At 40.6% G+C, this 27278-nt stretch overlaps 1 protein-coding gene across 2 annotated transcripts in view; it reads left to right on the forward strand.

Moving 5' to 3' along the window:
- Nucleotides 1-27278, forward strand: part of ELMO1 (engulfment and cell motility 1) — a 417191-nt gene that overhangs the window by 215241 nt on the left and 174672 nt on the right. For both annotated transcript variants that reach the window (XM_077811025.1, XM_077811026.1), the window contains exon 15: nt 4350-4458. In XM_077811025.1, the coding sequence (XP_077667151.1) occupies nt 4350-4458 (109 nt within the window). The remainder of the gene's footprint in view (nt 1-4349; nt 4459-27278) is intronic.

Here is a 27278-nt window from a genome sequence, read left to right on the forward strand (position 1 = left end):
TGAAATTCAACAAAATGCATTTGCCAGGAGCAGTGATATTGCTAAGACTGGTGCCTTTTTTCCCTCCGCTTTCATTTTCTCTCCGCATTGATTTTATTACTCACTTTCCTTAGCTGTCTCTAAATCTGTGTCAAAACAGCCCCTCGGTCCAGTATGCAGATTTTATTTTTTATTATGAGAGAGAAAAATAAAACAAGTGATTTCAATAACGTGAGATGAAGCATTGCATTTTGCTTGTATCATTCTATCCTATCTCCAGCACTTGGGTCTGGGAGCAGATCACTTTTTCCTATGAGAAGGACTCTAAAACAGAATGACTAATCCAGAATGCATAGTGGAGAGATGTTCACTTGTTTCTGAAGGGTGGCTGCAGGAATGTAAAACAAAAATTGCAGAGGTGTTTCTTTGTTTTGGTACAGCTGTTATCCAGGTACTGCGCTGAATAATTAGGCATAGTTTAATCCTAAACTTCTAGCAGAAAAAAGAACTCCTCTAGCAGAGCATTGAACTACTCAGAGGCCAAGAGACTGACTGCCTTTCTCCTCCTGTACCACTGATGCTGTTCGAGATCAGTTGGGGCACATCCGCTAAGAGACTAAATATCTGGAGGCAGGTGGCAGGACATACTCACTGGTGATTCTTTAACCCATCTATTAAATACCACCTTTGTGGAAGAATCCTATAGGATTTAATAAAGATAAAACAATTAGGATTCTACAGGAATTATTGTAAGAACCTATAGAATGAAATCTTTTCTGTAGGGTGTGGGTTGATTGGTTTTAAGCGATGTGACAGGGTCGGGCAAGATGGCTACAGGAGAGTGACAGAAGGCAGATATATTAGCCCCAGATTAAACAGATCCCTTTTCCCTGGGTAAGGTAACACAGGCAGATCCAAAACAATCAGGGACTTGCTGGAATCAATTAAGGCAGGCAGGCTAATTAGGACATCTGGAGTCAATTAAGAAGCTGCTAGAATCAATTAAGACAGGCAGGCTAATCAGGACATCTGGTTTAAAAAGGACCTCACTTCAGTCAGTGAGGGGTGTGCAAAGAGCTGAGAGTGAGAGGGTGTGCTGCTGGAGGACTGAGGAGTACAAATGCTGTCTGGCATCAAGAGGAAGGTCCTGTGGTGAGGATAGAGAAGGTGTTGGGAGGAGGCCATGGGGAAGTAGCCCAGGGAGTTGTAGCTGTCACACAGGTGTTACATGAAACACTGTAGACAGCTGTGATCCACAGGGCCCTGGGCTGGAACCCGGAGCAGAGGGCAGGCCCAGGTTCTCCACATCTTCCTATTGGGTACAGGAGGAGTTGACCTGGCCAGTGATGATGTTACCTGAGTGAAGGGCAGGTTTGAGCCACTAGCAAAAAGTGGCCAAACTGAGGGCTGCCATGAATCTTTGAGACGAGCAAATCCGCCAATAAACGCAGGACCCACCAAGGCAGTGGAGGAACTTTGTCACAGCGATCATATAGATTTCTATGGCAGGGGCTGTTATTCTCTATTAAATTCTACAGCATTTGGGTGTTTTTATTTTGTTTTTAACTCATCATCATATAAAACATTTGTTACATTCTATAAGACTTTCCAGTAAGGGCAAGGTGATAGGTGCTTCAGAAATGCCTAAGATAGCAAGGTGAAATCCTGGTTCCATTCAGGTCAATGGGACTTTTACCATTAACTTTAATGGGGCCAAGATTTCATCCCTTGAGAGCTGAATGTGTTTCCCTCCACTTATCTGACAAAGCCTGAGTCTGTTGATCTTTGGAGGACAGTTCAGAACCCATTTTCCCCTCTCTTCTTGTGGGAAGGTTTCTGAGGTGAAGGGATTGCTTTTGTATTTAATTCTTTGTGGAATGTCTTTTCCTGGTTAATATACATTGACTGATTTGCTGATTAGGCACATCTTATTGCAGAGGCTCTTTGCAATTAAGGTTGCAGTCTGAAATGTCCTTAAAATGGAGCATAACTTTTTTCCTCCTGTGTATATAGGTAGACTTTTGTTCTTCTTTGGATGGTCCCTACTGTATTCCACTGTGGGTTTACGCACATACGCCATGCATCCAGAGCCAGAGAATTTGAAAGTAGTAGCGTCTGTTGATCTGTGCATGCACCCTTGCTTCACCTCATGGTTTTGTCCAAGGTGATAAAGGGCAGGGCAGTCCAACTGCGTCTCCTGTTCCTTCTCACCGCTGTATGGTGTTCAAGGAGGTAGTGTGGAGAAAGCGTTTTTGAAAGCTTGGCATAATACCCTGTACATTACATCTGATGGTGACATGTGAGGGATGAATTAAGGTTGTGGTCTATGGTGTATGTTTTTTGTGATAGTGGTAAGGTATGTGTCTATAGATAGATGTTGTGTTCTGTGCGGTGGTTTAACTTTTCATTTCTTGCTTTTGTGATTGTTATGTGTCTGGCAACCTTAACTGCTTCACAGTGATTTTTTTTTTAAATGTACGAATTAATATTGTATCTAAGATTTATTTCTTAATTAGCTGTTTTAACAGGGCTCAGTGCAGCCCCCAATCTTGGTCCTCCACCTCAAAATCCCCAGTTGTTCCATGTCTGAAAAATAAGATTGTGTTAGGCTTGTTATTTTGTCCTAAGCTTCCGTCTTTAAGGCTTTTTAAAAATATGGATTTGGTTTGCCTCACAGTGATGGGATTAAGCCATTTTGAATTCTCCTATGCCAGGGGTGGCCAACCTGTGGCTCCGGAGCCACATGCGGCTCTTCAGAAGTTAACGTGCGGCTCCTGGTACAGGCACCGACTCCGGGGCTGGAGCTGCAGGCGCCAGCTTTCCAATGTGCCGGAGGCGGGGCTCACTGCTCAACCCCTGGCTCTGCCCCAGGCCCTGCCCCGACTCCACCCCCTCCCCAAGCCTGCTATGTCCTCATTCCTCCCCCTCCAAGCCTCCTGCACACCGCGAAACAGCTGATCGGGAGGTGCGGGGAGGAAGGGGGAGGTGCTGATCAGCGAGGCTTCTGGTGGGTGGGAGGTGCTGGGAGCGGGGGGCAGCTGATGGGGGGGTTGCTGACTTATTACTGTAGCTCTTTGGCAATGTACATTGGTAAATTTTGGCTCCTTCTCAGGCTCAGGTTGGCCACCCCTGTTCTATGCCATGTTAAAAAAAAGTTTTTCCAGGCAAGGGTATGGTTGGGAAGCAAGCTGAGAGAAAGAAATCACACCAAGTAGAGAGTAGTGTCTGAACACCTTCTTTCTCAAGTAAATTGAGAGAGCATCTGAGGTACTATGGTACTTAGGAAACATCTGCTTTGGTGTATATTTTTCCTCTGGCCAGGCAGTAGCTGTTTAGGACACTTGCGTTGTTTCTTTTCTAAAAGCTGGTATGAGAGTTTATCACAAGCCCAGTTTTTAGTAGAAACCTATTTTGAATTAATTTTTGTTTTCAGGCCCTATTTGTCCTGCTTTTCTTGCGTTCAAAATGAGAAATGAGTCGCTCCCAGTTTATGCAAAATCTGTAGTATTCTCATAAACAATATTCTCTCCTCTCTATAATGATATTTTAGACCATCTGTAATGGTTGGGATGGCTCTGTCCAAAATAAGAGTTACATCACTTCATAAAGTGCAGAATTTTTTTTTTCTTTTTAAATCTGTGTTCCACTGCGTTTGCACTGTCATGTAGCAGATGGCCAAAAGACTTGTAGAGCCTGGCTGTGCTACATTGGTAGCCTTTATAGTGAACTGTTCCTGAATAATTTACTAAAATCTTTTCCATGCACAAACCTGCATTAGAGATGCAATAAGCACAACTTCATACCTTATTATTATTTTCATATGGCTTAAATAGGCTTTATTAGTATAGGCCTTTATGGACCCAGAACCAAAGTTGTTATTATTATTATTAAGATTATTCTTGTACTTATTATTCTTTTTAATAGTTCTATTTATTTTTTAAAAAAATCTAATTTTCTTTCATGGCACACACAAAATTAAATGTAAAAATGATCAGCTCCTTTGCCGCTGGTTTCCATTCCGATTTTTGCATGCAGAGTTGGAACCAGAGCAGCAATGTTCTATTAGAATGACAGTGCTTCAGAAATGGGCATATTTGAACATGGGGGACCATTGGCTGTGTTTAGCTCAGCAGCAGTAAAATGGATCGGAACATATCTTCCTTTCTTTCCACAGATTCCTCAAAAATAATCTTGATATTTATTTTTCTAATATCTAGGATGAAAATCCTGAGTTTATGAGAACAAGGTTACTTTGTGATTTAAATTACTAAGGCAATCAGACGTTCACTGTATATGCTGAGCATAGGGGACATTTCTTCAACACACATGTTGTTCAAATAAATCAACTTCCATTTTGATTTCCACTTCAGATTGTCTTGGAAAACAGCAGCCGAGAAGACAAACATGAATGTCCCTTTGGCCGCAGTAGCATCGAGCTGACAAAGATGCTGTGTGAAATCCTGAAAGTCGGAGAACTACGTAAGTCTAACATGTTTATTTAATCAAACATTTCAGTTTAAGATGAAGATCTGTGTGATTCTTTTCATTGTTGTCACAAAACTATTATTCTGGTGGTGATGCATGGGTCCCAAGTAGTCTGAGTGGATTGAATGCTACATAAATTCGATTCAATAGAAGCGTTTGCTATTTTTGTACAAAACAGTGTGATCCTGTTTTGTATATGCTTATACATGGGTATTGTACCAGTTGCAACTTGCTGTATTAATTCCCGTGTTTTCTGGCAAAGTGTGCATTACCAAGTGTGGGTGTAATACGGGAAACGGGCATCCTGACTGTAAATCCTTTCAGACACTTAACAAGGCTGTTGTTAGTACATTAGGGTTATTATACTAGCTATCTATTGGTGTTATGATTCAGTAGGTGGCATACTTCCCTCAAAGTCCAGACTGAACTGGTGTCCCAGCAAGATACTTCCAGAACACTGTTCCAGTACTTCCACTGGAGGGTACTGTCTTTTGGTTGAGAGATAATAACAAGGTCCCGGCTACTTGTGGTCACTGAAAGATCCTCTGACTTTTGCATGATTATGATGGTAACTCCAGTGTTCTAGGGCAATTCTAACTTGGGTAATTACAGTCTTCCTATTTACATTTTCTTGTCAGTTGAATAAAATATTATATTCTTGATGTGCTGTTGTAAATTGTGCAGGATTGCTATGTCCTGCTGGACTGTTGTCAGCTTTTATCCAGAGATAAGTACATTTTGGGGGTGATGTTCAGGTTCCCCACATAAAAGATTCAATACTGCAGCCCTTACTTAGGTTGCTGAATGCTTTCTCATGTAAGCAGTCCCATTGATTTAATGAGGCTACACATGTACATTTGCACAAGTAAGCAGGGCCAGATTTCCAATTAGGCACAGTAGGCATGTGCCTAGGGGTGCCGGCATTCTAGGGGCAACTAAAAGTTAAAAGTGGGTTAAAAGTTTCATTTTTTTATGGAAAACACGAAGGGCAGCTGTGGGCGGGGGGGGATGTGCACGTGCGCGCTGAAGATGCTGTGCCTCAGGGCTCGTAAGGTGTAAATCCGACCCTGCAAGTAAACCCATAGTTTGTAAATACATTACAGTATTTAAAGCTCTGCATAAATGTCAGCTATTACATATATGATTTACTATAATAGTGAACTGTAGAACAACAAAATTACAATACAAAATTAATGATATAATTTCAAGAAGTTTACAATTAGTTGTGAGTACTATACATATATAGTTTTTCTCTGTGTATAGGTTTATCATTTTCATTTCTTAATTAGCATAGTGTAGCAATGTATGACTCAGTGTATTATGTATCATTTTGGTTACAGATCAGTATTATTATCGTTCCTGTCTTTGCCAACAGACATTGCCACAAGTTTCATTTCCATACAGCCCATGTTGGCAGCACAACTTTGCCATTTAATTTCTACCGCACGCATTTTTTCTACATTCTCTATGCTAATGAAGTCTTTCCTTTCCTCTTGCCCCCAAGCCCACTACAGCCATGTGCAACAAAACTGAGGAAGTCAGAAAAGCGAGAGCTAATGGCTGAAAGTGTTACTTTGGCAGTTATTCCCACAGGCTCGGCAACATAAATCAGAAGTTCAATTTAGAAAGTATGACTTGGCTGATACTTCATCTAATGCTTTTAAGTGCAGCATGCCAAGAGAACAGTACACCAAAGGCGAAATTCTTCCCTGTGCAGAGAATAGCCTTGTGCTGGCCCATCACTTAAAGCCTTCAAAATAGCTGCTCAGACTGTGATGCATCCAAGATAATAACATAATATCAGCTTTTAATTCCAGCATAAAAAAACCTCACTGAACAGTATAAACGGATCAGTAAATGAATAGTTCAGACTACTGACTGTTACAGAACTACTGAAATAGGACTGAAGAGAATGAGAATTGTAGTTGGATATGCTGTCATGGGTGTCTCCCCCTGAATAATCGTACTGCCACTGGCTAAGATATAAGACTGAAGAGTTTCATATGTGCAACAGTTGACTTGTATGAAGTCTCTGCTGGTAAATTTTTTTGGGGGGAAATAATACGTTTTGCTGATTTTCCATGATTTATAGCCTGGTTTCTCCCCACTCCGTGGTTTGCCAGTGCACAATAACGTCAGTAATCATTAGTACTAGAATAGCTCCTTCAAATGGTGATGCCACCATTCCATGTCAATCTTTTTAGTACCCTGTTTGAAGAGGTGCATTACAACAGAAAGATTGTGAGGTTGGTTGGTTTGTTTCCATTCACTTAAAAGTATTTAATAAAAATGAATAAAGAATTGTGTGTTAATTCTGTGGGGTTTTTAAAAAACCCTAACACATATCTGATAGAGAGTTTTGGAGGAAGGATTCAAGGAAGGCAGGAAAAGAGAGCAGTAAGAGATTGTAATAGAGTCGGACTCACCCCGCGACACCTCCTGCTGGTTGTCCTTGGAATTTAGCTAGTCAGCCTCCGGAGCGCCCTCTGCCGTCTGGTGATCCGCCTGTCACTGGCCCCCGTGTCCCTCCCAGACCCGGTACCCTTTTGTCTGGGTTGCTGCTGCAGTCTCCCCACCCAGGGGAACCCCCCACCCACTATCACCACTTCACCTCAGTCTTGGCTACTGCCAATCCTCACTTAGCCCCGCTCCCTGGGCAGACTGCAGTGTATCAGCCACTCATCACAGGCGAAGGGGTTTGGACCTGCTGTTTCTGTCTATCCGTGGGCTGCCCCCTTGCAACCTCAGAACCTAATAGGCCCTAATCTGGGCCTCGCAGTCTGGGGGTTTCCAGGCCGGAGCTCCCCTGACCTTTCCCCCTCAGCCCTGCTCCACTGTAGGTACTCCCTCAGGTCCCTGCAGCCAGGCCCCTTCCCTCTCTGAACACAGACAGAGACTGGCTAAGCTTCAGCCTAGCAGCCCCTTTACAGGCCCATCTGCGGCCTGATTGGGGCATGGTCCAGCTGCGGGCATTTCCGCAATCAGCCTAGCTTTTCTTGCCCTTAGCTCTGGCTCTCTCCCAGGGCTGGCTTTTAAGCCGCACTGGGCAGGAGCGGGTAACCATCCCGCTACAGAGATCCAAAGCTGGGAAAAGTGGGCAATAAGAGGTATCGGGGATAGAATGTTTGGTGCAGAGAAGTAAAGGTTAAGAGAGACAGGGTGGGCAGCAGGGAGTTGGTTTCTAATGAGAATGGCCATCATCTTGTATGGTACTGTTCATTTCAGGAACTTGTAACTTCCGGAGGCTTTCACCTTTTGGGTTTTTTCAATGTCTGGTCTTTGCGGGGTGAGGTTGAATTAAGCTCTTGTGTTTTTCTTTGTTTTTTTTTTAAGTTTATTGTCAGTCCTGTTTGAGCATAGAGATAAAGCAGGGGAAAATATATTTTTGGCATCTTAAAAAAAATCCTATCACCTTTGTGGAGGAGTTGAACCATTAGAGACAGAAAGTTAATGTTTACCTAGGGTTGGGGGTTGGGGTCAGGCTATTGGGCAAGGGGAGAGGGGAGGGGGAAAAGGATGGCCAGGTGATGGGGGAGGGGGAAATCTATGGCCCCTTACATTAAATGGCACTCTGCAGTGCCTGCTTATCTATCTGTCTATCCTGTTGGTCACATGAGCATATCTAGTACCTCCCAGTAATAACAATTAAACAGGAAATCCTATCCCCTTTTTTGAGGAGCGGTACAGCTTAAGTGTGTGTTTATCTAGAAATAGCTCTTGCTGACGGGGTAGTGAAATTTGGTTTTGCTTTGATCAAGTTACAACTTGTTGAAACTATATTCTGCACGTGCAGAGTGTATTTTGCATGGGGTTCTTCTGTAAGTGTGTACAGTATGTAGCCAAGGTTCAGTATTAAAAAGCATTGGGCCGGTTCTTCAGTTGGTATGTATTGCTTCAATGAAGCTACACTCATTCACACCAGCTGTGGATCTGGCCCATTGTGTGGTTAAATACTGCCTCGTAATGCATGCACCCGGGTAAGGATGAACATGCTGTGACAGTTCATGACTCGTGAGTATCTAACTGTGCAGTCTTAGTGTTTTTAATATAGTTGTTTCCGTGGAATTACAATTATACGGTCATTTACGAAGCCATAATGAAATATAGTGTCTTATAGCATTTACTAAAATTAAAAAAAAACAAAAAACCCTCCTCTAAAACAACATATGCAGTTGTATATGGCAGATCCTCTGTGGTTAGCAGCCAAGTACCACTTTTAGTTTATTATGTTGAGAAGTACAAACTAGAACTGACATTTAGGTGACCATGTACAGAAAATTTCCTTTTCAATTGAAAATAAAGGCTGTGTTGCTGATCTGCAGTCTTAAAATCAGCAGTTACCATCTAGGGCAAGGGTTATCTCACAGTTAACGTTTTGTGTTTCAAAATGTCCATTCAGGCTGCAACTCTTTCTTCTTTAGAAATTCATAGCTACCCATTATTGTACTGGAACGTAGGATATTTTTTTTACAGTTTCTAAAGTGTATAATTTAAAAGCCACAAAGAATTACTTTCTGCTCCTGAAATATTAAATGGTAGAAACTTTCTTTAAAGTGCAAAGTTGATAAATCGTTCTTCATAAATAATGGACAGTCTAGCATCTTTTGACTCTGATTGTTTTCTGTTTGCTCCACTGTATTAAATACCATAAGATAATAAAAAGATAAACCCTGCATATCCCATGGACTTTTTTAAAGCACCCCACTCTTCCAAGCAAAGTTTTGAGGAGAAGGATAAGTGCATACATTGTGTCTGGCTTTTGCAGTTCTCCAAATTCATGGATCTGAATTTTCATTTGGTCTCATTCTCAAAGTGACTGACAATTTGGAGAATTAGATTCCAATTCAGCAAAGCTTTTAAGCATATGCTTAAATCAAAATCCCAAATCAATGAAGCATAAGAACATGCTTTAAGTTCTGCGTATGCTAAGTGCCTTGCTAAATCAGGTCCTCCAAAACAGGGCAGCTGAAACATTAAGAGAACGAGATTGGTGTCGCTGTCCCTCTCATCCATTGGCCTCAATGGGTTCTGAATAGGGATTGGGGCTGTGATAGGGGAGGATATTTCATGTTAGTTGTTAGTCTTATATTACAGCTGTTTTGGGAAAGTTTAGGTTAAGAGAGAGGTTTTGCAGTTGGAGTTGCACCTGATAAGGCCTGCAGTAACTTTGATTTCCTCAGTATGGGAGTTTCGCACTTTGGGATAGCTCTGTCTCATGGTACGATGTGTGTTCTACCAACTTACCCTGGAAAGAGAGAAATGAGGTGGGCAAATCAATTGAAGATCTTATCTAACCAAGATTGGTTCTTCCCCCCTCCCCCAATTCTGTGCATTGTGGGGTGCCATCATACAGTAGCACCCCTAAATCTGCTGTGATAATCCTGCTCACATTCCATGAGTCACTAATGACACATCCACAGTAGTACATTGAAGTCTCAGTGAAGTCTGTTGGGGTGGTGCATGCCGACATTGTTGTGGTGCATGCATCATCCCAATAGACTTCACTGAGAAGGCAGGAAGGACACACAGAACACTGCAATTCCCACTTCCTCCCCACAGGCCGTGGGGTCTTGCGGCACCCTCTCTCACCCCCTTTCCTTCCATCTTAGATACCAGTAACATGGGACCAAATGTGAATTGAACCTGAAATGTCTTTTGCTGCATTCTGATTCCCCATGCCATAGCATAGGCCAGTAACCCTGCAAGCCCTGTCCTGCTTTGTGTTTGTTCAGCACCTTGCACAATGGGTTCCAATCCTGAGTAAGCCTTTTGGGTACTACTACAATACATAGTATAACATGGAAGGCCCAGAAGTGTTGCAGGGCACATCATAGACTTTAAGGCCAGAAGGGACCATCGTGACAATGTAGTCACATTCTGCACATTGCAGGCCACAGAACTTCACCTGCCCATTCCTGTAATAGACCCCCTAACTTCTGGATGAGTTACTGAAGTCCTGAAATCATGATTTAAAGACTTTAAATTACAGAGAATCCACCACTTATTCTAGTGACCCAGGCCCCATGCTGCAGAGGAAAACGAACCCTCCCTCCTCCCCCCTGCCCCCCGGGACTCTGCCAATTTGACCTGGGGGAAGCATGCTTACAAATTACCGTGATAACGCAAGCACAAGTGTCATTGCCATCTCACTAATCTTGCATGGATTCTTGTGGTAGAGATCCTGTGATTTTAGTTACTTGCTTCTTCTATTGAAGGACCCAACCTCTGAGATATAAACTGCATATAGTTAAAACCCTGTTTTATGAAGGCTTTGGGGGATCCTACAAAAATGTGTAAAACTGAGGTTGAGATAAGTGGGAGTCCTGAAGAAAGCTTAACTTTCAGTAATGAAGCTTCATGGGGGAGACTGTTGGGCACTTCATATAGAAAAACAGATCTGGATGTAGTGAAATTTGTTAGAGATAAGGGGTTTGCAAAATTCTGTAACAAGAATGTTATGTTAAGCATTTTGTACAACATGTCTCTGCTTTGATCCGCTTTACAAACATTTGATAAGTTTTTCATCACCAAACCCAATTTTAGCAGGTAGTTGGTAGTATCCCCAACTTTATTGGGGCAGTCAGGTTAAATGTCTTGCTTATTGCCATGGAGGAAATTGATGTCAGAGTTGGGATGAAAACTGAGCAATTCTTTGTTTGCTATCCTGTGCTCAGACCACGGCCCCTTCTCTTGCATCATTAATTATTACTAGTATTTATTTTTTACACAAACTTGTTTCACAGTTTTCAATGGTTGTTGCTGGTTTTCCACATTGCACTGTGTTTAATACCAAGTTTCAACTGAAACTGCCATGTTGAAACTAACTAGAAGACACCAGACTTGTAGATGAGTCTTTGTACAAATGAAAACTAAAGATTGCAGTGGTCTATATTATGAAGGCAGCTTTTGTGCGACTTTTCTCATTATTGGTCCCAGATTTACACTCGAATGCCATTTATAAGCCTACATTCTATGTCTGAGTAATTCTGTAGTAAATCATGCCAGGCTTAGAGTAGTTTTTGAGTATGTTGCAATAAGAGACAGATGTTGAACTCAATGTTTCCATTTGATTGTTTTGATGGGTGGCAGTTAGGGTCTGCTGCACAGATCTGTCCTTAAATTTTACTACAAACCACCTGGGTTTATATCACTCATGCTGTATATGATCCTAGAGTTAGTGTTAAATATACAACTTTTTCATTTGTATGATTTTTGTGTGTTTTTGTTTTTTGTTTTAGTTGCAGTAAATTCCATTTAGTCGTGCATTAGTGTTAATCTTGATCATTTTACAGGATTGTTTTTTCTTGACACTTTTTAAAGTGTCAATATATTATTGTGACATTACTCAGTGTACATTCTGGACTGATGAACAGCTCTGTGCTCTGAGTTCTCCAACCTGGAGTGCTTTTTACACTGCTTTGCTTTCAGCTCACATACAGCTCCCAACATACTCCCAGTTATACTGCAACAGTGCTACAGCCAGCCACCTATGAATTACACTGCAGGAGCCACACCAGCAAATTCCCAGTCTCAGACTTTCCCCCAGAAATGTGCATCTTGTACTGCCCAGCTCTCTCCTGGATGATACAAGCTCTCATAAAGTCTGTCATTTTATTAATACAAAATGATATGCACAAATCCTGTTATCCCAAATGGAGCTTCCCAAACACTTCAATCCAGACAAACTGTCTAGATAAAAACCATAAAACATATTTGTTAACAACAAAGGTAGATTTTAAGTGATTACAAGTAATGAGGCATAAAAGTCGGAATTGGTTACAAGAAAATAAAAGTAAATTGCGACTAACGCCTAATTTAACAAGCTGGAGTGAATTCAAAGCAAAGGTCTCTCTCACTACATGTTTTTTAGCAGTCTTACTGGCTGAATCTTTCAGTCAGGATCCCTTCCCCAGTCCACAGCTGTTGTCTTTCTTCTTCAGGTGTTGTGGATGCCGTGGGTAGAGAGAGAGGAGGAATCCTGAGGGTGTCTCCTCTCTCCTCTTTACAGCTCTTTCTCTTCTTTGAGAACCATCTCAAATTGAAGTTTAGGAGACAGAAAGTCTGTGTGGACGGGAACTCCTGACTGTTTTTGTCAAGATGTAGATTTTTCACCCACATCCTCTTTCCTGCCAAAGAATGGCCACTTAACCAGGTGATGCTCTATTTGATTTTTCTAACACCTGGCTGAGGCATTGGCTAGCTTTTTGTTCCTGGGGAACTGGTTTGTGGCTGCACACCCCAGACTCAGAATATGTCTAGTAATACCATACAGAGGAATCCTACAGCTTTACTTGCAGTGTTGCCATACACATTTTACCTGGGAAATAATTATCAGCAAATTGCGTTTTCAAATGGTCCCTCACAAGGCATACTGTGTACAAAATTTATCATATCATAGTCTTATAAAAGGGGTGAACATTGGGGTACAGACTGTCACAATTTTAATACCCCTTTGATGTGGAATTGATACTGTTAGTACACAGACTTTTGGCTTTCTCCCTGTAGTTGTTATCCAATCTAACAGATTTCCATGCTGCAGAACTGAAAGATTTTAGAAATTCTTACAGATGCAGTGTAATTTTATCAAATAAAATGTGTAGGGGGTTTAGGAGGTGTAGAGTAGTCTACATGGTTGTGCCTACTGAGATGAATGTAATCAAATCTCATGCTTCAGGGAGTAAGCTGATTGCTTCAGGGGTCAGGAAGCAATTTTTTCTTTATGCACAATCAACAACATGTATTACGGTTTTATATTTTTCTTTTAAGTCTTTCTCTGATATAGAAAGTATTGGCCACTGCAGGAATCAGCATATGAGACTTGATGGGCCATTTGGTCTCACCAGATACCGCAAATGCTGTAATTTTAATGATTTTATAGCTAAATTTTAAACTTTTTTCTTGCTTGTAACTTTTTTCTTCCAAACATGAACAACATAAAGTCCCAGAAATATTGCAGAGAAACATGAAAAAAATGGAGTTGTTCTCATGTTCCCTCCCTCAGTTACATTTTCACAAGGCTATGAAACTTGTATGTGAGCCAATACAAAGTATGACAGTCAGATGGCGAATTTCTTATATAGATAAAAAGAAAAGGAGTACTTGTGGCACCTTAGAGACTAACCAATTTATTTGCTGTTTGATATGCCAGAGACTTTTATATTGATAATGAGTAAGAATTTTCCTTTTACAGCTGGGTAAAAGACAGTTGGGGCTTTCGGCAGCTGTGGAGGTCTGGGAGACAGTATGGGATTTTGGGCTAAACACATCAACGGATGTTTCTGCTAAAATGATCAGCAGTTGAATAATTAACAATACGTGGATTCTGGGGCACAGTTCTGAGGCTGAGGGATGGATTCCACAGCAAATTCTGCAGAATTCACAAGTCCTGCTCAAATAAATTGGCTAGTCTCTAAGGTGCCACAAGTACTTCTTTTCTTTTTGCGAATACAGACTAACACGGCTGTTACTCTGAAACCTTATATAGATAAGGGAAGGTGAGGGAAAATAGAGCAGGTGCCTATGTCATCTTGGATGTGTTAGTTATGTCACTCTAACCTGGTAAATTAGTTAAACCCTTCAGCATCCTACTTCTTGCTTTATGTTGCATTCATTCTGTTCATCCATCCCATAGGTCGTGGAGCCCAGGGAGGTACTTGTGCCGTGGCTTGATCACTTTTGGGCCAGATCAAACCTGAGTGGGTTGCAACCCTGTGTGCCAAGTTCCGCTCACTGAAATTTGGAGGGGGTAGGTGTAGAAGCTCATGGGCTGGTGAATGTGGGTAGGGTCAGACTTCTGGGGTGGGCACCTGAGAGGGGAAAAGGATGGTCAGGTGATGCGGGGAGGGTGGGGATCTATGTCCCCTCACTTTAACTGGCACTCTGCAGTGTCTGCTGATCCATCCATCTATCGGTCTATCCTATTGCCCCCATTACCATGATATCCAACACCTTCCACTAATAACAATTCAACAGTAATTCAGTAATTCAAACAAAATGTTTCCTGCCATTACAATGGTCAGGAGAAGGGACAAAGCATTCTAGGTCATCATGATTCTTAAGGGACTTTTGGACATTTATTACTAGCTGTTGATTATAGGGACAATAAATATGTTTATACCTTTTAAGGTAAGCTGAGAGTTGATTCAGTAAAATCTGAGCTGAATCTTGGCAAAAATTTTTTTTTCTTTTTTCTTTAAGCAAACAGCCCTCTCGTCCCGTGCATTCAGTAGAGCTGTTCAAGCTGCCATGAGGCTTTATCTGTGAGAGGCCCTTGACTTTGGAACTTGCTCCTCTCCTTGTTCTAACCTTTAGGGTACACTGCAAAGCCCTCCTGTGATGCAGTATTGTGATGCATGGCTGTATAAATTGGGCGAGGATGAATAGGGAGGTGATTTTACCTCTCTATAATGACACTGGTGAGGTGTATACGAATACTTCACATAGTTCTGGTGTCTACATTTTTTAAAAGGATGTGGAAAAATTGGAGAGGATGCAGAGAAGAGCCACATAAATGATTTGAGGGTTGGAAAAATTTGGCTTACAGTGAGGACCTTAAGGAATTCAGTCTTATTAAAGATGAAGATCAAGAGGTGACTTGTTTACAGGATACAAGTACCTTCCTGGGGAGTAAATACCAGGTGCTAAAGGGGTCTTTAATCTTGCGGTGAAAGGCACAGCAGAACCAACTGCTGGAAGTTAAAGCCAGACAAATTCAAATTAGAAGAAAGGCACACATTTTTAACCACGCAGGTGACTAACCACTGGAACAAATTACCAAAAGAAGTGGTGGATTTGCCATCTTTCGTATCTTCAAATCAAGATTAGATGCATTTCTGGGAGATATGGTTAGTCAAGCACAATTTACTGGGGTCAATGCTGGGATAACAGCCTGAAATTTAAAGGCCTGTATGATGCAAGAGATAAGACTAAATGATGGCCCCTTCTGGCCTTAAACATCTATGAATCTATTCTGCTTCGATTTTGGAGAAAGGAGAGACGTGAGGAATATTGGGATGGAAGAGTTTGTCAGTGTTTATTTTCTACCAATCCACTGGCGAAACTGATGGCATGGTAAATAGTAACAATTGTATTTTTAAATATTATCATAAGTGCCTGGAGCAGTAGTTTAGACCCCTCTTATCTTTTATTAAAAACAATAGATCAGGAGAAATAAAGAAATAAATGTCAACACAGATAGTCCAACAAATGGAAAGATTCAGCTGAAAGAAGTCTGATTATTGCCATGGATACAGGTTTGACTGGAATAAGATCCCCAAATGTCACCCATCTTGCAGACTGAACCTGTTCTGAGCATCAGGTCAATTAACTTTTTTTATTTTATCTCTTGTGCACCTCTGCGCTTCTTGGTTCCTGTGGGGATAGAAAAAAGAGATAATGCAAGTATGGCAAGAAAAGATCTTCTCACGATATTTCTGGCCTGCCGAGAACAAGGAAGCAACAAAAATCTTAAAGTAACATCTAGGCTTGTGAAGTGAGTACTGCGGTTCTGCAGATTAAAGTGATCCAGATAGCTGAGACATGCAGCCAGACTTTTTGGTGTTTAACAGAACCAATCTTTGAACATTTTAAGTTTTGCCCATTGCTCACTGCTGCCTGCCTGTAGAAAGATTAATGCTATGCAAGTTGGACTTAAAAGCAAAATTGTCTTGAAATTCATTCTGGACCTTCTTTCCTTACTTACGTGATTAATTTCTGAGTACAGCATTAATAAAAATAGTCAGGGCTCCATGTATTCTGTAGCAAGTTGAGCCTAAAATTTACAGTAAGATTCTTGGATTTGACAACACTTTTTCGTGGCAAATTGGAAGGGCTGCACCAGCTTAATTTAAAATAAATATAGCTTGTTAATGAATTAAATGTCATATTGAACAACACACTCAGTACAGTAGCCCTGTGTTGTTTTAATGATTCCATTAAATTTATTGTAATGCTGTGTTTGATATGCCAGAGACTTTTATATTGACAATGAGTAAGAATTTTCCTTTTACAGCTGGGTAAAAGACAGTTGGGGCTTTTGGCAGCTGTGGAGGTCTGGGAGACAGTATGGGATTTTAGGCTAAACACATCAACGGATGTTTCTGCTAAAATGATCAGCAGTTGAATAATTAACAATACGTGGATTCTGGGGCACAGTTCTGAGGCTGAGGGATGGATTCCACAGCAAATTCTGCAGAATTCACAAGTCCTGAAAATAATATCCTGTCCCCTGTAGGTTGATTTCCCTACCAAAAAAACCAGCAGCACAACTGGGACTAACTGGCATCCTTATTATTAGTCTCAAGGACTCACTGGACATTAAATATACATTTACCACTTACCATTAGATGCAGTCTTCACAAGGCAAGTTTCAGACACATTTGCAGGATGCTACAGGAAAGCTTGCACTTCTAATGCCTATGCAGTACCTATTCTGTGCATTAATAGAGGGATTCCCTCTCAGGGGTGGTTTGGCTGACCAGATTGCGTTAATAAGAGTCTTCAATATGATGGTATGAATTTATTCAACAAGTATCTTTGGATATTTTTTTTAAGGACACAGGATGGGTGAAGTAATATCTTTTACTGAACCAACTTCTATTGGTGAAAGAGACAACCTTTTGAGCTTACACAGAACTCTGGAAAAGGGACTCAGAGTGTCACAGCGAGATACAAGGTGGAACAGATAAGAAATTAATACATGTTGCAAGAGATCATTTAAGGTGAAGTGGGCAGTTAACACCTCTACAGTCATAGGACAGAGGAGGTTTAGTGGGTTACAGATTGTTGTAATGAACGATAAATCCAGTGTCTTTGTTAAAACCATGATTTTTGCTATCTAGCATAGTTACGTATTTAAGTTCTCAGGCTTGTTTTTTGAAGATATTGTGCAGGTTTCCTTTGAGGATGGGGAATGAGAGATCAGACATGGAGTGCTCATGGATGACGTGCTGTTTTTGTCTTTTATCATTTTTCTGTGCAAGTTCACTAGAGAGGATGGTAATTGTCTCATTTCACCCACATAAGTCTTGTTGGGGTAGTTAGTGCACTGGGTGAGGTATACCACCTTTTGTGACAAGCATGTGAAGGACCCATGGATCTTGAAAGGTATATTATGGGGTGTATTGATCACTGTAGCAGTGGAGATGTATCTGCAGGTTTGACATCTGTCGTTATGGCAAAGTCTGGTGCCTCTTTGAGTTGGTGTCTCCTGGACTTTGGGGACCTTGAGACTGAGGATGAGGCTGGGAGGTTATTTGAAGGCAAGAAGAGGTGGTTCAGAAACGATTCATTTCATGATGTGGTCCCCATCGAGAATGGGTCATAATTGTTTAATGATATCTCATATGGGTTCCAATGTGGAGTGGTGGGTGACAACTAGTGGATTTTTCCCCTATATTGAAGCAGGTTCTCTTGGGGTATTTGGGTGGCCTGTTCCATGATGTGATCTACTTCTCTGGTGGAATGTCCTTATTTCGTGAAGGTGGTTTTAAGAGTGTATCCCGGACTTTCTCCTTGGAGCATCTTCTACGGTATCTGAGTGCCTGGCTATAGATAACAGATTTCTTGGCGTGTTTGGGGTGTGTACTAGATGTGTGAAGGTTAGCATGGTGATCCAGGAGTTCCTTGTATATAGTTGTCTGTAGGGTTCTTTTGTTTAAGCTGGCCAGGGTGTCGAGGAAGTTAACATTGGTGTGGGAGTGTTCTAGAGAGAGTATGATGGATGGATGGTGGTTAGTGAAGTTGTGGTGGAAATCTATGAGGGAGATTAGGTCATCTGTCCAGAGAATGGAAAATATCATCCCTGTATCTCAGATATATCATTGGTGCATTTGTCCAAAAATTCTTCAAGGTGGCCCATGAAGAGATTGGCATAGTGGGGAGCCATCCTAGTACCTATCACTGTTCCCATGGTTTGGACAAAGTGTTTGTTGTTTAATGTAAAATTGTTATGAGTGAGGATGAAATAGATGAATTTGCCAATGTGTTCGGGTGGATATCTGAGTGTTGTCCATTGTCTTGAAGATAATTGAGGCAGGCAGCAATGACATCATTGTGAGGGATGTTGGTGTACCAGGAGGTGACATCCATGGTGGTAAGGAGCGTCTGCTGAGGGAGGTTGTTAATGTTGCACAGTTTTTGAAGGATGTTGATGGCGTCCTGGAAGAAACTGGCCCTTTGTGTGATGAGTAGTCTGAGGATGATTTCTATGAGTCCTGCTGTTCCTTCAGTAAGAATGCCATGGGCCAGATATGATGGGTTCCCGTGTTTGTATCTTGTGAAGCATGTAGGTGGTTCCTTGGGTCTGTTATGAATATTTAAAATTCACACTATTGTGCCTATTTGTGGTTGATCAAAGGAGTCACATGGTATTGTTTGTTACTTGAGCAGATGACTGAGACTGCTTTTGCATCAATATTTTTGTGTGTGTGCTTGTGTGTGTGTGTGTATGTATGTATGTATGTATGTATGTATGTATACACACACACACTTTGAGTCAATACTAATATATTCAATTCCTGCCACAGACTCCCTGTGTGACCTTGTGCAAGTCACTTGCAGCCTGGTCTAACACCCATTGACACTGATGGAAAGACTCATTGATTTCAATGGGCATTGGATTTGACTCTTAATCTCTGTGTCCCCCATCTGTACAAGGGAGATCATAATCTGTTCTTTCTTCCACTCATTGCCTGTCTTGTCTATTTAGGCTTTTGGGTGGGTGGTTGGCAGAGGCTGTCTTTTATTCTGCCTTTGTAAAGTGCCTAGAAGAATGGGACCTAGATATCCATTAGTGTCCAGGTGTTACTGTAATCCATTAAATAATAATAATGTATGCATCTTCTGAAATTTGCTTTATGTGACCACTTTTACGGGGAAAAAGTGATCACTCATTGTTCCCAGAAAGCTAATGCAATACAAGTGTCAATGTGACCAAAGTATAAGCCTCTGAAGGTTTTTAACAAAATCTTAATTTGTTCTCCTTGAATTCTCTTTTCTTTTGTGGCATCATTTGGTTCTGAAGTATCCAACTTAACTGTACAAATATTGTTATAATTCTTTGCCAATAAATCTTTTTGGTTTTGCAAGTAAAGCTCATATAGATGAGGAATCTGAAAATCTGGAGCTATACTCTGAGACTGGTACAACAATTAGGACAGATACTTAAACTCTGGGACATTGATGTTGCAGTACATTTTGAAGTATCATCTATCACTTTAATTTCTGTTCAGACATTCTTGCTAATGAAAAGCTTAAGAAAAATTAGCTTCTAACAATTAAACTTCACTTGCCCTTCTCAAGGATCAATAGATCAGCTTTAGCCATGACAAGAGAAAGCTACAGACCCTCAGGCTTTTACAGATCTTAAAGATGTTCATGTTCATCTTAAGTTTCAGCGTTGCTGGATCAGTAAAATAAAAGCAGGGCCATGTGGCTTTTTAATTTACTTTGGTTCATAGTAAACAGTATCAAAGGAGAGAGCACATTGGACATCCATAAAAAGTGGCACTTTATAGCTTTTATTGTTTGCAGTATATATGGCAGTGGTAGGCAACCTGCAGCCCATCAGGGCAATCTGATTGCAGGCCGCAAGACATTTTGCTGACGTTGACCATCAGCAGGCATGGCCCCCCGCAGCTCCCAGTGGCCGCGGTTCGCCTTTCCCAGCCAATGGGAGCTGCGGGAAGCAGGTTGCCCACCACTGATATACGGTGTTCTCTGTGCATAGGTGGGAATGATCACAAATGTTGCAGTAACTGTTTAAATGTTTAAAATGTGCATTTTTAAGGACACTCACTGTATATGTGGCAAGAAATATATCCTACTGTTGGACACTTTTATCCCCTTGCACTGAAGTTGGATCATAAACGTCTCCCATGATACTATGCACTCAAATTCAACAAATACTTTTAATGTGATCTTTTTAACAAGTAACTCCAGTATTGCTACTGAAAAAAGAAGAAATATTAATTTTACTGCCACATAACAAAAAGTCTGTTTTCTTTAAGTAGTCACATGTGCAATTAGAAAATATAAATATGACATTATATGTCAAACCTGAGATTTTAGGTGAAATCATGTTCTCGTTGAAGTTAATGGGAGTTTCGCCATTGACTTCAGTGGATTCAGGATTTCACTCCATGTTTTTGAGGATGGGAGTCAGATTACAAAACTTGTATAAAGAAAAGGAGTACTTGTGGCACCTTAGAGACTAACCAATTTATTTGAGCATAAGCTTTTGTGAGCTACAGCTCACTTCATCGGATGCGTCCGATGAAGTGAGCTGTAGCTCACGAAAGCTTATGCTCAAATAAATTGGTTAGTCTCTAAGGTGCCACAAATACTCCTTTTCTTTTTGCAAATACAGACTAACATGGCTGTTACTCTAAAACTTGTATAGTTTTCCAGTTTATTATAAACCTGTTTTTCTTTTTTTTTCGCATTCCCCATCAGTCTTTGTTTTTCACAGACTAAGATTAAGCTGCTCCAAATGCATTAATTGGTGCACACACACACTGGGGACAGGCTGTCAAACCCAGAGGAGCCATAATTCTTTCTTGCAAGCTGTTGGGCCTGAGAACAAAACACACCTGCACCCTAGATAAATATTAGATGTCTGACTCGCTATGCTGATAAGTTATTTGAGGGATATAATTATCCTCTACCTACTGCAGCAGCCTCTCACAGTAAGAAGTTGAGTAGATCAATTGATGTGCACATGCAAACACATACACACGCACTTTCTATCTGAAGATGGGCTGTGAGATGGAATTCCGGCTCCCGTGTGAGCTTTGGGATATGAGAAGAAAATAAAACTGTTATTTGGAAAGTTGTTAGAAGTGTGTTTTCAAGTTTTTGTTCCCCACAGCTTGAGGCTTTCCCTCAAGCCCTTACCTGCCACCAAGGCACAGAGCAAGAGATGGGAGAGATCTTGCATTTTTGAGATCCTTTGCCCTTCTCCTCCTCTCTCTCTTTAACCAACCTCAGCTGACAAGCTGAACCTGCTTGTTGCTTGATTAATCACCTGGTACTTACTCAATTGTCTCATTTATAAAAAAGATTAATTGACTTGTAACCATATAAGGCGCATATGTTCATCTTTTAATGCAAAAAGTATGCTCCAACTTTCATCTGTTGAGCCTTCAGCAAGCTTTCTATATCAGCTGTGGAATACACTTTGTCCTCATCCACACAAGTGGCTACACTTTGTTCAGCTGTAGTTTAGGGTGGGGAAGAAGGAACCGTGTTTGATAGCATAAATCCAACATGGCAGGATTTCTAGAGTAGGTATAACTTTTCAGTTCAGGCTGAATTAGAACTTTAAGAAAAGAGGAGGTATGCTACTAGCCTTCCCTAGAGGGGAAATTCTGCCTTCGAAAAAAAAATCTAACCAAGAGGTTGGATCATAGCATGGGAGAGTTGCTGTTAGGAGAGTCGGGGTAATGAAGGGATTTTTCACAGGCTAGATGGCAAAGTTTTTTTTAAAGGAAAAAGCCCCGTGATTTGGGGCAGTAGTAAAGACGAGAGCTGGTTGTAAAATGCGTGTCTTTCCACTGCAAATGTTGATGGTTTTTCACCTGAAAACCAAACATTTTCAGCTGAAAACTGGTTTTGTTTAAAATGTTTTGATTTTCAGGTTTTTGGTTTTCCAATAAAAAGATGAAAATTTCTGAGAAAAGTAGACACTTTCTGCCAGAATTTTTGTACGTTCAAAAACCCAATTTTCCATCAAATCAAAATTTTGATGAACATTTTTCAACCAATCCTAGTAAGGGCTTAAAAAGCGAGTTGGCTACTTATTTTTTGTTTATAAAATAGAGAAGCCGGTCATGCTTGGGTGCTCAAAGAGATGATTATCGCTAGTGTGAAAGAAAGCATGTCTGTGTGTACTCAGCTGGCCGAGCAAAGTGACTGTTCTTGTTTGTGAGGAATAATTAATATACACTTAAAGAGAGAGATTAAATTTGAAACACAATTTACCCCTATGTCTTTTGGTTTCATCTCCCTCAATCACCTTTATTCACTAAGATACATGGTATAAGCTGATTCTGTGAATACATCTACTGCAGTTGCCAGCTGAAAATGCTGATAGAATTCAGCTTCATTCATAAGTAGCAAAGAGGGTAGGCAGTGACTGGCTGTGCGTGAATTGTTGCAGTGAGGGCCCATCTGCTTGCAGGGCTGGAAACGCCATTTAATTTTTATATATGAGCCAGTGATAAGGGAAGCACGTGGTCTGGAGAGGCCAGGTGAATTGATACCTCATGGGCACATGTTGATATTTCATTTGCTGGGCTCTTATTAGCATTATTCAAAAATCTCGGAGGGTAGTCTGGGAGGAATACTTCAGAGAAGTGCTATTCAGAGATGAGTATCTGCAGCAAGTTTTCCCTGTTACAGTCAGGAATTTTAACTCTTGAAGAGTTTGTCCACCTATTTTCTTTAGCATTTTTAAAATATATATTTGTCTTCTTTTTGAAAATAGAAAATTTAATTTTTAAATACACATCCAAAAATACATGACTTGTAGTGTGGCTGCTGTAGATGCTTTCAACATTTTGCATTTCCAGACTCTCTCTCTTAACTGTGCCGTCATAATGTTGTGTTAAAGTAATTTTTTCTATGTTTAAATAGCATCTGATAGTTTTTAGGAGCACTGAAGTTGCATTTCCCATCTTTAGCCTAATATTTGCATAGTAAGAGGTAATTGAAAAACATTATGTAAATGTTACGTAGTGGTGAATATATTATCAAATCAAATGGCCTTTAGGGGTAATTATAGCAAGCTGCTATGACAACTAGGGAGCTGAACCTTGACTGTGTTTAAAATTTCACAGAGTTAAATATTAAGGGCTTGGTTTTATTTTGGCGCTTCCAACATTGCCAATGGAATGTTTTAATTTTATAGCGGTGGGAGGGAATGAGTTAATTCAATTAAGAAAGGACTTTTTTAATGTTTTGCCTTAGCATATTTTTAATTGAAGGTTTCATATTACTTCAGTCTGACAGTAATTTGTACTGTAATTGCGGCTAGGAAAGGTTTTTAAAATGTACATATTGTACTTTTCTAAAGAGCAGAACTTTCAGTCTTCTCTGACTGACTTTTAGATTGGAAACCAATAGGTTGGAGACCAGATTAGAGGCAGACAATACTGCCACACCGCAAGCATTCAAAAATTATGAGTCAAACATCCACAAATCATGAGATTATTTTTTTAAATGGGGGATTTTTGTCGTCTGGTTTTTGAATACACCTGAGTCACATTTTCCAGACGTCCCCTGCAATTCTGAGTGCCAGAAATTTACTTATTTTTTTAAGTGGAATAATTCACTTGATTCCAGGAGCAGTGGCTTTAAGAAAAACGCCAAATATTATGAAACTTGCAGTAGAAGTATAGAACCCAGCAGTGTACTGTCTTACTGTCAGAAAGGTGGGGAGAGATTTTCAAACACACCTAAGAGATTTAGAAGCACAAGACTCACAGAATGTATATTCCTTGGTCTTCCAAGAGTACTATAGTTACAGCATTGCTTTGCATTGTTCAACAGCTATCAGAAATCAACTGGTCCTCAAATAGGAACTTACAGATCATCTCAAACATACTGGAAGTTTTATTTTTATTGCTAACAATGAATAAATAACTAAGCAGCTCCATCATCAGTGTTCTCTTTCCACCTCCTTCCCACCCCCAGATTCCAGAGGTGGGTGGTGACAGCTTGAAGAGATTGGGAGTATTTTCAGCTACCAGTCACTTCGAAGATTAAAACAAAATTTGAACGGCTTCTACTTGTCAGTTCTAAATGATGGGTTTTTTAGATGCTTTGGTAAAACTGCAACCGTTACTATTGACTAAATCTGAGCAAGTACTGCAAAAAATGTTTTCCTCTTAATTATTCTCTCTAGTTTAAAAAAATAAATTGTGCTTCAGATGTGCTCATGTCCCTCCTATTTTCCCATTATGTGAACTTTTGAGTGATTGAATGTTACTTGCACCAGTACTAATGAAAAAACAAAATTTAGGTGCTTGGGCAGGCACATCGCAAGTGATCTATTTCTATAGAGGATGGGACACTGCTTGACATGGCAGTGGGATAGTGTTCCCCAAATACCTCATCAGTGTCTTGGCATAGAAGCAATTAACCAGACTAGACAAGGGTCTGACTTTACATTTAGCAACCAGGGCTGAAGTGTGTACGTACACCCACACACACAACCACCCTTGCTTTTGTGGGGGAAAATAAAAAGTAAACCTTACACTAATCTCATTTGTCTGGGCCTCAGGCAATAGCTTTGTTGCTCAGTTAATAAATTATTACAATTTATCCTCATCTGACTTATCTCTGTCTGGGAGCTGTAAAGTCCCAGAGGCTTTATCAAGATCCTCTTTCTGATAGTAAAATCTACATACTCATCCAGTCAGGCAAGAAAAACAATATCATATGACTTTCCTGACCTATCGCAACTTGCCATCACATTGTGCATGCTTGCTGCAACCTGTTTGTGCTCGTACAATAGGAAAACAAACTTGTCAAGTAAATTTGAATAACAAGCTCAAGGCAAATATGAACTGCTCATGAATACAAAGACAATAAAGTTGCTGAATAAATTTTTTTTCTGGGGTGAAGGGGGGTTTGAGTTTTATTAAGGGATAAAAAGATTAAAGAATCTAAAACTCTATCGGCTTGTCTACAAACAAATTGTACTATTTATATTTATACCAGTATAGCCCTGGGGAAGCCACATTCTGATATAGTTAAAGAGGCACGACTGCCCTAATGTGGATAATGTTATACTAGTATAAAAGTGTTTATACCTGTGTAGCTTATTTCCACAAAAGAACAGGAATAAGCTATATTGGTATAAGGCACCTTTATGCTGGTAGAACTGCATCCACAGTAAAGTTGTACTGCTATAACAATTTCAGTAAAAATTAAAATCCTAATCAACATAGTTACACCCGTATAAAATCTGTGGGACCCCAGATTTATTTTATATACCTCTTACCAAGTGCTTATTTCAAAGACCATGATTCTGTAAATCAACTCAATAGCATGGATGCATTTGCTCACACTACTTTCAAGATAATATTTCCTAACTACTCCAGAGTACTTGCTCCAAAGGGCATGCATGGCAAAAAAAAATTTTTTTTTTAATATAGATTTCCAACTCTGTCCAGTCTTGACTCCAATTACAATTTAAGTAAGAAAAAAGGAGTCCAAAAATAGAGTAATCAGCAGGGAAGAGAAAATAACAGTTAAGGTGATGTCACCGCCTTTGCATAACTTTTCTAAAGTAAGCGGCTCTCCCTCAAATGCGTCTTGCTTACATGGTAGCACTTTGAGCCTGAGAGGGAATGAAGAGTGTATTCTTTGCTATGTTCTCTGCTCCAAACAGGAAAGTAAACTTTTATTTAAAGTGATACCCTTCTGAATATGATCTTCAATATTAGGGGATTCTCACTGACGTCTACAATGAAATATTTCGAGTCTTTTAGGACGTTCATAGAAGCAGGCAGTGTTAAAGAACCTGGGTTGGTGTCATCCATTTTATTGCAGAAGAAGGTTCTCCAAAAACAATTTGGGGAAGTAAATGTTTTTCTCTCTCCCGCTCATTCATATCTGTCTGTTTGCAGAATAAGTTAAATAAAAAAAGTAATAGAGCCTTTGTTTGTTTTATGACTGGCATTTCACAGCACTGACTCTGGCTGTGGTATGAGAATTCCCAGTAGTAAGTCTGCAGCATTTTTCCCTTTACCACCTGTGCTCCTAATGTTCTATTGAATTTCATTACGGTCCCATCCGAGGTCTCATGAGCTCCATTCACTTTGAGCAGATTGATTACTGTCTGCACTCTGGATTATGTGGTCTAAAGAACATGTATTTAATGTTTTGCTGGTGCATGAACAAAAACTGTTGCGGCTTCAGATAGGGGAGAATCTATTCAGTGACAATAAATTAATGTTGATGAATAACCTACCTACCATTCTCACAGATATGGTATCTTTTAATTACTGTGTCTTTGCCTGGTCAGTTACAGAACCTTGTCCTCCTAAAGTCAGATTGAGGACATGGGCAGTTAATCTTCATTGGTATGATTGGGTTAGTCCGTGTGTATAAATCATATCCCATCTTTTGGGACCTCCTGCTAGAAAAACAGAAGTTAGATTACCCATCTCTGTCAGATGTGCAGCGGCTCTCAACCAGGAATTGGGGGCTGTGAGCAGGGCCAATGTTAGGTTTGCTGGGGCCCAGAGCAGAAAGCCGAAGCCCCACCCTGCGGGGCCAAAGACCGGGGCTCTGAGCCGTTCCACGTGGGGCTAAAGCTGAAGCCTGAGCAACTTAGCTTTGTGGGGCCACCTATGGCATGGGGCCTCGGGCAATTGCCCTGCTTGCTACCCCCTACCGCCGGCTCTGTATTTTATATGAGGAAAAAGAGAGAGAAAAAGGTTGAGAACCCCTACATTAGAGCATAATAGTTTGCTCCGAATCCAGCTCCCAGTGAAGAAAGGTTCATATCACATAAACAAATTTCTATAATCAGTTCTTTCTTTTACAGTCTCAGCAGAGAAGCCAAAGACTGAAACTGCCCTTTCACCCCACAAGCCATACTGGTAGGGCAGAATTGGGAATCTTGCACTGCTTTGTCCTATGCAGTAAATACTGTTCCCAGTGGATAAACATAGAGGGCTCCCATCTTCATCTCTGTTAGTGTGGCACCGGAATTTTCACACACAACTGAAAAAAGTAAAATAAAGCCTTTTAGGAACATGTAAAGCCAGTCCTGTCCTTCTACTTTAGTTGTTGGTTGCTGATCA

This window comes from Eretmochelys imbricata, chromosome 2, assembly GCF_965152235.1.
Source record: "Eretmochelys imbricata isolate rEreImb1 chromosome 2, rEreImb1.hap1, whole genome shotgun sequence".
In the NCBI taxonomy this organism is placed as follows: domain Eukaryota; kingdom Metazoa; phylum Chordata; order Testudines; family Cheloniidae; genus Eretmochelys; species Eretmochelys imbricata.